Genomic DNA, 11,056 nt, shown 5'->3' on the forward strand with positions numbered 1-11,056 from the left:
GTGCGTTAATAGCTTAAAAATGCAAGAATGATCACAATATTTCTCTTCTATTAAATATATATTAGTATATTGCATATCCATATGTACATATGTATACAAACAATATTTTTGTATATGTATGTATATACAAACCCCTGTTCAAGTAGACGAGAATTTTAGCAAGACCGAGTCGGTCAAATGAGGATCTGCTAAACGGACTAGACCCAACAATCATAATATTTCAAAATATTCCATATTGAATTATCATTTTATTTTGACAGTGTAAATATCAAAGTGCTAATCGCTCATAGTAAAGAAATATGAAAAAAAATATCAACAATAAATTTGTTTTTTTGATCAGCAAAAATCGTACTCTTGAAGCTAGTTGTGACGTTTCTCATCTCATAGTAAAATCTAGAAATAAATCACACTTTGGAGGATTTAGTTAAATCAGTTTTTCTCAAAAACGTTCTGAAAAATTTGTCAAAGAAATGCCACTGAATAACAATAACGTTAGTGTTAGTAATATTATACATATAATACATGAGATGACTAAGGATGCAGAAATACAACTTATTGAAAAGTTGAGTTGAAAAGAAAATTTGTGGAAAAATTGAGGGGTGGTTGCTACGTTTTTAGCATACTTCTATATGGGACAGAAGCATGGACCCTGAAAGTTGTGTCAAAAAAGTTATAGGCCTTTGAGATGTAGACATATATGTAGAAGGATGCCGAGAATATCATAAATGGCGCATCGAACCAATGCCAAGGCGGTGGTCTTAATGAAAAAAACATGTCGAAGTACTCTACAGCAGAGCATCGCAACCTTTCACGCACCTCGCCCGCACGCGTTAAATCTATATGGTGGTATACGCTTCTACGCTGCCGCGGCACACAGGTTACGATGCTCTGCTCTACAGTGTGAAAAGGGGTAAATTGAAGTATCTTAGACATGTAATGCGGAACCAGAAATACGATTTCCTACGCCTAGTAATCCAGCGAAAGATCGTAGGCCAACGTAGTCGGGACGAAGGAAAACATTAAAGAAGCTTCGGCAGTAGTAGGGCCTCAGCACCTGAGCACTGTTCAGAGCAGCCGTGTACAGAGTACGGATGGAAATTCTGGTTGCCGACGTTCTAAGAGGACCGAGCACGTGAATAAGAAGATTGTGGTGTGCGCGATTGCAATGTGCGAAATAATCTGTTTACCAACCAAACTAGTGCCAGCTCGTAGGCCCTGGATTCACCAAGTTGCAGCAACTTTGAAATTGAAACAGTCGCACCGTTGAAATTGAAATTGATAATCTATGTGTGCAAAAGTCCAAAACGAAGTAGATGTCAATCCCAATAATTGTTATATTTCTCAGCATAGAATAAACAAGTGATTCCTGAGAAAGCATAATTTTTATGTCTGCTCAATAAATAAAATACATATCGCTCACAAAAAATGTGACGGCAATATTTGTCACCTAAATTAGTCTCGTTTTAAAAGTTAAAGTGAACGCACTGCTTTCAAAGTTCTTAAGTGAATTTTTTATTTTAAAACTATGGAGTTTTCATCTACAGATATGTACTACAGATTTACACAACTTTAGTTTAATATTAATAACTATTTAGTAGTAGTATTTTTAATGCAAAGTTAGAGAGACATTTTTATCAATAGTTTTAGATATTTTGTATTTTATTGGACCAAAACTTTCTATGTCCGCATATATCCAAGCTGGCACATTTTTTATACATTAAAGTATACAACCCATACAAAATTATTTAAAACAATCACAACGTCGTAAAATATTGAATTTACTAAGCTGCTTTATCTTAGAATGAGCTGTTTATAAATTTATGCGGAATTAAATTATGAGTGGAATCAGCTCTCATAGAAACATAGAAACGTCATAGATGCTCCCATCCACACCTTAGGGCCGGGCCGCACTGTGCGACTTGCGAGTGACTTGGTTGAGGGCGACCAGACCAATGCATGCAGGTAGATGGGACATGCTTAAAATGACCATACGTCCCGTTTTGAACGGCACCGTCCCGTTTTTAGGTAGCCTGTCCCGTTGTCCCCAAGCACAGCTTCAGGACGTCGAAATGTCCCGTTTTCAAAAAGAGAGTATATTTATTGAATTATTATATATATGTATATATCGTATAATTATTGAATAAATTTTATGCTTGCCCGGAACTAATGCACCCGTAGAAAGAGTCTTTTCACAGATGAACAAGTTGTGGACGACCGAAATAACGCAATTTCAAGTCGCAATTCTTAAAACGATGTTGTTAATTAAAATCAATTTTAAGAAATCCTGCCAAGAATTTCATTCTTATGTATTTAAAAACAAACCCGCTAAAGGTCTGTTCATACCTATGCAGCACGACCCGAATCCTGCAAGTACGGACAGTATTCTTTAGTACATTCTATATGGACGCGCATGAATGTGTAAATGCGCATGCCCGAATGGAGTATGAATACGTCCATATAATGTACCAAAGAATACTATCCGCACTTGCAGGACACCTGCAGGATACGGGTCGTGCTGGATAGGTATGAACAGACCTTAATACTTAAGAAAATTTGTTCATCAGAAAAATATAAAAAAACATAATTATTTTATATTTATATTATTCATTCCTTTTCTTTTCTTCATCAACATTCCTGTTCTTTTTATTAATAAATAAAAACAATGAAAAAATACGCGTTTTCTTGAATACACATAAAATTACGTAAAAATTGGTAGATATCCCGTTTTGGGATGCGGTGCATCCGCTCTAAAATCGCTAGACAAATTGAATGACAGATGAACGGATGGCTGCTTTAAATGCAATTCTCGTCTTCTCGAATGATAGATTGCACATCAGATGACGGGTAACCTTTCGATGTGCACAGATGCAATTATTAAAATGGTAATTATTAAAATTGAGTTGGATCTTTCAGGCGAGTTTAATAAGGCAAGATTCGATAAGTTCCGAATCTTGCCTTAATAAACTCGCCAGAAAGATCCAACTCAATTTTAATAATTGCATCTGTGCACATCAAAAGGTTACTCGTCATCTGATGTGCAATGTATCATTCGAGAAAACGAGAATTACGTTTAAAGCTGCCGTTTTGTTAATCTGTCGTTCGTTTGTCTGGCGATTTTAGAGCGGATGCACCAAACCCCCCGTTTTGAGCACAAAAATAAATGGTCACATTAGACATGCTACACCCATCAACTTGTTTGTCGCACACATTTCCATACATTTTTTCATGTCACGCAATTAGTCGGCCGACAAAGTTGCACGGTGCGGCCCGGCTCTTACAAATGTACATAGTTACAAAGCCTCTTTCTAAATTATATATTATATTAGATGTAATGTATATAATTAATTACATGGAGATTTTCGAAGCGGGCGTGGCACAAAAGGTTGGGAAATCTGATCTAACGTGAAGAAGAAGCATTATAAAGGTCTGTTCATACTTAACAGCACTGCACGACTCCGTTACAAATATGTCATTTTATTACATTTCTATTCATATCTACCTACACGTCACGGTTAGGTCACGTTTACAGCAATTTGGCAAAATCGGCTTACTTATACATTAGAGGCCATGACGATACGCCGCAATATTGCTTACGTCGTATTGTCGAGTACTTGCAATATGAATGCATACACGTGCATTCGTAGCTACGCGTCAGAATACAAGTCAGCAAAAATGTTTCGACGTTTATCGAACGAAAAATTATGTATAATCGCGCTGTTGTTGGAAGAAGAAGCTCAAGAAGGCAATAAAAAAGCACGGAGGCGTTTTGATGTGCATCCCATGTTAAAAAATAAAAAAAACCGAAGGAGAGTTTTGGACACTGTATAAGGAGCTTGTGGATGATGGACAAATTTTTTTTAAATATTTCCGTAAAAAATTTAAATTTTTTTTAAATATTTGCGCCAAAACCATGTCGAAAGATTGAACAGCTGTCAACTGTAACTATCGATAATTGGTCCAAAACAGCGAAGCGGCAGACTCATGTATATTTCCACGATAGCCAAAAAAACGGATACGATACGTTGACGAATGTTGCTGTAAGGTATTGTTACGTACGCCGCGGATTGAGCGAATTGCACTTAGACTAACGGATATCTGTTATCGGATTAACTAGGTGCATGCAATTACTTCCAAAGATTATATCTGGACTCTAAGTGCATTTAGGCTAAACAATGACCGTTATTAGTTATTTCTCAGAATCGGTACGGGGCGACCCAATGTCGTGGAAACACATATCCGAATACGGGACTATACAACAGGTAAACAGATTAGGTGTCCTGAGAGATCTACCCTTTATAAGGCGGTACGTAGGCGATATCATGTCATTCTGGACGGAGCAGTGACAATGCGTGTATCTCCTTAATCATCAATAAATGCTGTGATACGACTGTTGGCCTTTTACTTGGATCCTCCATCCACCCCTACGCAACAGTATGTAGGCGGGGTACATGTGTGTTGACCGTATCCCAGCCTAACGAAACACTGTTGTGCTTGTTTTATAAAGTTTTATTGTTTGCCTATGGTTGTACAAAGGTATTATATTTGGGCAAAAGTATGGCGTTCAGCGGTCTCTGGATATGATAGAGTGTCGCTGGCTCGGCATTCGTTTATGTTCAGATGGTCTCTGGATGCGGCAGTGTGTTGTTGGCTCGGCGTTCGGCTATGTTCAGAAGGTCTCTGGATGCGGCAGTGTGTTGTTGGCTCGTCGTTCGGCTATGTTCAGAAGGTCTCTGGATGCGGCAGTGTGTTGCCGGCTCGTTGTTCGGCTATGTTCGGAAGGTCTCTGGATACGGCAGTGTGTTGCTGGCTCGTTCGGCTGGTTGATCTTCCAAGTCCGCGGGTGTAGTGGTGGCAGGTCAGGAGCTGGATGTTGACTGGTCTGCTGCTGTGTGTCGACGCTTGCTGCTGTGGGTCGACTGGCGTTGTTTGGGTTGTACCTCCTTTTATAGTGTTTCTGGAATCACCTGACCCATGGTGGTGGTTGTTGATGCGTAAGCGAGGAATGCGCTTTTGTCGATGGGGTGGACTTTTCTGGAACGATTGGCGCCGTTCCGCTCGATGTAGTTTAATGGCGGCGGCGTGTTTCGACCGTTTTGGTTCCGCTCGACTGGCAGGGGCGTTCCGCTTGAGTTTAATATAATGGCTGCAGGTGTGCTTCGACTGGTTTTGTTTCCGCTCGACTGGTAGGGGCGTTCCGCTTGAGTGTGAGGGGTGGAACTGTCTCGAAGGTTTTGGCGATTGATTCCAAGAAGTGCACGTGTTGTTTACGTGTGTGAGTTCTGCGCGGAATGTGGTTTGTTGTTGTGGAATATTCTCGAATGTTTCGATGACGATGACGAGATTCCTACAAGTATGAACAGGAAATGTCGGGTATTGCTGTAAGCCTACCGTGGCGTAAACGTGACGGTTGGTATGAATATACCCATACAAAATGTACCAAAGAATACTTTTCGTACGGCCGGATACCTGCTGAAGTCGGTACGTGCTGACTAGGTATGAACAGACCTTCATTCGTTTGAAAATCGTACCCGATAAATCGAAATAGTAAAATGTTGGCCGTCATTTAGGTTGTATAGGCCGGTGTTGGTGTAGGTGAGCTCGGGCTGGGTGTGTATGCGTTGAGTGTTGTGTAGATCGGTGCGATTGGTAGTGGTGGGGTGAGCCGGCTGTCGGCTGGTCCTGTCATCGAGGCTGTCGTCGATCTTCGGAGTGCGAGTGGGTGTGGTGACGAGTGACGGGTGACAGGCGAAGAGTGGAGACGAGTAGGACGACAGGTGTAGGAGCAGGAGTAGCAGTAGGAGTAGGAGTAGGAGTAGGATTAGGAGCGGGACAAGTGTAGGTGGCATGGGCGGGTGTGTGGGTCGCGCGGCGGCCGGCTCGGGGGGCTCCGGAGGCGAAGCCCGCGCCAGGCGAACCCCCGCACCCCCTCACCCCCATTCGCACCCCCATCTCGCCAACTCCGAACACACCACAGGCAAGTCTCCACACACCACACACCGCACACCGCACATTTCTTCATACCATTCAATTCAATACCAATCTACTTTGTTTCACACTACACACACTCCACTCGATACAACTCCTTCACCTACTGAATTCTATTGTATTTATTTTTTCATATATGCCATTAGGCCATGACAGGTCACCTTAAATCTACCCTATGGCTAACGGTCTACATATCCAAACGCATTATACAATACAGGTATACAGATATTGATTACAAATCGCAAGCAATTGTAGCAACAATGGATCAACAAATGGAATTTGCGAGAAAGGGAGGGGATCTCATCGGATCCGCAACAACAATTAATATTTATCAAATTGTGATATGGATTTAATAACCATCCAGATGTTCCGAGCACATACAGACGTAATCGATCCTGGCTGGGATTTGAATCCATAGCTTCTCTACTGGTAAACAATCGCTCACTAAGTGAGCTACTCTGTGGATTTGGTCTAAAACACGATATGAAATGGTTACAAAATCAATTTTATTTCATATTTTGCCTGCTGCAATGTGTGTCGGCTGTTGCTATGCCAAACATTTTACTATAATTTTTCGAAACGTATATGAAATAACTAGCTATTCAGCAAGAATAACTCGGTATGCAGTTACAAATTTTTGATATATTAAAATTGAGTATCCATTTTCGTATGATCAAATCGACTACATACATATGTACATATGTAATTGCTAAATTTGTTCTCTGTATATTCACATACATTTGTCTGCCAATTATCTTGTTACCTGTTGATATTAGACTTTTTGGCTTTGCATTGATGATTTTCATACATCACAGTAGTTAGTGGTTCGGACTTTAACCACTGTGGCTAAATTAACCTAAATAGCTTATTTGAATTTTATCTTTTTGTCATGTATGTATGTATTGAGTTTATATTTCGTTTCACATCTGATTGCAGCAGGTAACTATCGGTGATCAAACCGCGCAAAATGGCAAAGTTTCAAACCGATCGGAAGAATGTAGGAGTAATAGTGCCTGAATTATTTGCAAAGCGAAACAGAGTAGCCTTGTAAAAAAATATGCAATTCCTGTTGATCGTCTAAAATGTTCTGACAAATAGGGATCATGTATTTTGAGAATCGTATACATTAGAAGTCCATATCAAAGCTCCATACTCTTTCCTGATCTTTTTAATATACATATATGGGGAATACATAATGAGAAGAGTTCTGGGTGGATGGAAGGTGGCATAACAATAGGCAGTAGAAAGATTTCCAATATAAAATTCACGGAAGACATGACATGGCCAGCAATGACAATTAAATTTTATTTTTTCACATATTAGCCATAGTGACATTACAGTGCTCTAACACGTCACTGTGGCCAGACATATAATCATAAGATAAATAAATAGATACAAAACATCCGTGCTCAACACATTTATATTTCATAAAATCAACCACAAGTGTTGCTCCAAAACTACTCAACCAGTTCAGCACAGCTTACATTAAACAAGTCAATTTCACTAGCAACCCGGTTGAGCGGATAAATGGATCTAGAGATTGGAGACGTTGCCGACATATTTGTGCAAGCCACAGGAGAAGGAAATACATCACGATTCCTCAAGTCCCTGAACTTACTAATTAATGGCTGAACTACTTTGTAGAATAGAAATAGATAAAACAAAAATCCTCTTCGTTGACAGTCTTCGTCTCTAATAAAGTGCAAAGCTTTAGAAGACTCTGAGGAAGTGGATGATTTTATTTATCTAGGTACTTTGATCTAAAGAGAATGAAGATGGCAATCAGAAATACGCAGAAGAATGCGAATGGCGAAAGCGGTGGTGATCAGACTGACAAAGCTATGTAAAAACCGTTCCATAACAAGGAAAACGAAAACCCGTCTGGTGCGATTTCTGGTGATTGCCATTGCATTGTATGGCGTCGAGACATTAAAATAGAGAAAGGAAATTGTTAGATGCCTTTGAAAAGTGGTGCTGGAAGTGGATGTTCATAGACTGCAAGACGCACGAATGTTTGAAAGACGATTCTTTCCCACTTTGGCCATATTGCCAGGAAGAATATGGAGAATCTCGGGAAATTGGTAGTCACCGGAACACTGGAGGGAAGGCGAGCGAGAAGACGTCCTCCCATAAGATGGTCAGATCAAATCAAAGAATGGACAGGATCGTCCTTAAACGCTGCAGTTAACTGGAAGGAGTAGAAGCGGATCGTACACCGGATCCCAAATCTTTGGAAGTAGCTGTGACCCTTAAAATTTTCTTCCTACTCCCGAGCTAACTGGAATGAGGCATAATTTGGAAACGAAACTTATGAGCTAACGCTTTGGATATTTAAAGTCATATTAAAAGAACATAACATTGCTGTAGTTTTCGCTTTCGGGTTGAAAGTGATTATTCAATATACGGCCTTATGTTCATATGACTTATTTTTCAATTGATCCTTTCTATCACAATTTACAATGATCTCTGAATCACCCTATTAACTGTCGGTTCTATATTTACATTACAATCAAAATCTCATTTCAATTACACACAAATATATATATATATAAGTTCACGTGCAATTTAATTTAAAAATAGATAATACAATACATGTGCCTTTGTGTTATACATATTTACCTATTAGCATTAACGTATTATACAATTTTCATTCCAGGTGGTATTCGAAAGAATCATCCATTGTGCCATGAGACGATCAGGTGGAAGTCAGATGTGCCACTGACGGAAGGTCAACTGAGAAGTAAAAGAGACGAATTTTGGGACACGGCGCCAGCTTTCGAAGGTCGCAAGGAAATATGGGACGCTTTGAAAGCCGCGACGGTCGCAGCAGAGAGTCTCGACTTTCAGCTGGCTCAGGCCATACTCGATGGCGCAAGCGTGTCTGTACCCAACGGCTATCTCACCGAGTGCTACGACGAATGGGGCACCAGGTACCAGGTGCCAATCTACTGCCTGTCTCCGCCCATTAACATGGTACGCGGTGGTGGAGTCAGTGGACGCGACTCTCCGGCAGAGTGCTCGGAGCCAGTGGAGGGAGGCAGTGCCACCACGCTCCGTCTCCGATTATCAACCACGTGTCAAGATGTCAAACTCATCGTGTACTCTCGCGATACGGTGGCTCAGTGCAAGAAAAAATTGCAGGTTCGTACAACGCTTAAATAGGAATGCCATTAGAAAAGAGCATGTGTACTGTTTATGATTTATTTCTTCTTCCTCGTTTGCTCAATGCTGAGCAAACGAGGTCATTGATGTCATCTAGAATCCGGTGGACGACCAGCCTTCACTCCTGATCCTGAGCCAAGTTGAAAGCAACGTTTAGGGATGATTCCTTCAGTTCTCTAATATGGTCTGATCATCCTCCAGCTCCCTTTATCTCTAGTGTTCCGGTTATTACTAGCTTCTCTGGACTCTGCACATCTTTCCAGACAATATGGCGACAGTAGGAAAGAATCCTTTCCTTACACATTGTGGAGAGTCTCTCTGAAACTGCCAGCTTCATAACGATAGGGATGTTCGTGCGTCTTGCGATCTATGGAATGTGCAAAATCTGCCTCCAAGACCACATTTCGAAGGCATCTAACATGTCTCTTTCTCTATTTCTAAGCGACCCTATACAATCAAATGGGAATCATCAGAGATTGCACCAGATGGATTTTCAGTCTTCTCATATTTTTATGATTTATTTATAGCCACAGCCTAGTGCACTGGTAGAGCTATTGCTTACTAGTAGAGAGGTCTTGGGTTCAAGTCCTGGCCAATCATGCTGTTGGCGAGATCTTGTGGTTATTAAAACACAGATTGACTATCTTCTGTTAGAACTTTCCGATTTTTTCTAACTTAATTGTTGTGATGGATCCAATAAATCGGTATCCTCCCCCTCAGTTTCTCGCAAATTCGAGTTATTAGCATCTCGAATTTGTAGAATCTTATAAAATGCTACCTACATAATGTATTTCACGCAAATTTTCTATGTACCAAAAAAGTTGATTGTTCATAGAAGTCTCTATTATATTCTATGTCTTGTTATGTTTGAAAAATTGTTAATATGTACTAAAATAATCTAACCATATGTGTCGCCTTGGGTTAATTCCTGTCATGGCACATACATACATATGATGGTTCTTATGTACACGGTTTTGCGCGAAATCTAGAAACAAAATCAGATTAAAACCGTGTGACGTCCTAACATGTTCTTCGAAAAGAAGACTTTGTGTGGAAAAGAGGGTGCATGACAACCCTGTGCTATAGCTTTAAAGGCGTTTTGAGTGGAGTACTATGATCTGTTTTCATTTTTCAGAGACAAGAAGGGGTGGATCCTTCGCGGCAGAGGTGGTTCTTCGGAGGCAAACTGCTCGGTGATAAGTTAGTGATAGAAGAGGCTCACATCCAACCCGGCTATGTCGTGCAAGTGATCATTAATACAGAAGATCTGACCGACAGCTAGTGTCGCTGTGTCTGGTATTGACTGATTGCCGAAGCATTAGTGTATAAAGATATGCTGTTGATGCAGTTGATTTTATTTTCTTCCGACGGGAATATTGTACAAAGTATTTTTTTTTTTATAAAACAAATAGAATGCATATTTGATATATATACATACATATATCTATATAAATAATGATAAATTTAATAATGAATAATAACCGAGACTGATGGCATTATAAACATTGTTAGAAGTTGTTCATTTTATGTAAGACAATTAAATTATACTCATTTAATTGATAGGACTAAACAAGCTACATATGTATATATGTACTTATATATATATATATATATATATATATATATATATATATATATATATATATATATATATATATATATATATATATATATATATATATATATATACATATATACATATATACATATACATATATACAGAGTTTATAAATCGAACTCTTTTTAATTTTGGTTTAAGATTAAACTAACTTAAATATTGCTTAAATGTAAGTAAAACACTTCTTAAAACTTCAAACGTTGAAGAAGATGATATTATTATTATTTTATTTAAAATCTTTCGATATACAGGGCTATTTCAATGTATCGTTATGTACTTTTTCATTTTGAT

General features: G+C 39.3%; 1 protein-coding gene across 1 annotated transcript; it reads left to right on the top strand.

Annotated features, from left to right (window-relative positions):
- Positions 1-7,760: 7,760 nt before the first annotated feature.
- LOC143917310 (ubiquitin domain-containing protein 1) lies at positions 7,761-10,429 on the top strand. The gene is made up of 4 exons (XM_077438794.1): positions 7,761-7,828; positions 7,924-8,066; positions 8,612-9,126; positions 10,283-10,429. Exons 1-4 carry the CDS (start codon positions 7,761-7,763, stop codon positions 10,427-10,429), a joined length of 873 nt encoding a protein of 290 aa, XP_077294920.1.
- Positions 10,430-11,056: the final 627 nt, after the last annotated feature.

This window comes from Arctopsyche grandis, chromosome 9 (genome assembly GCF_051622035.1).
Source record: "Arctopsyche grandis isolate Sample6627 chromosome 9, ASM5162203v2, whole genome shotgun sequence".
NCBI lineage: Eukaryota > Metazoa > Arthropoda > Insecta > Trichoptera > Hydropsychidae > Arctopsyche > Arctopsyche grandis.

Bases quoted from the DNA above. Each gene is read 5' to 3' on its own strand.
- LOC143917310 (XM_077438794.1), top strand. From the start codon at position 7,761: ATGGCAATCAGAAATACGCAGAAGAATGCGAATGGCGAAAGCGGTGGT. The intron at 7,829-7,923 runs GTAAAAACCGTT...ACATTAAAATAG, and splicing joins GATCAGACTGACAAAGCTAT to AGAAAGGAAATTGTTAGATG. The intron at 8,067-8,611 runs GTAGTCACCGGA...TTTACCTATTAG, and splicing joins TGGAGAATCTCGGGAAATTG to CATTAACGTATTATACAATT.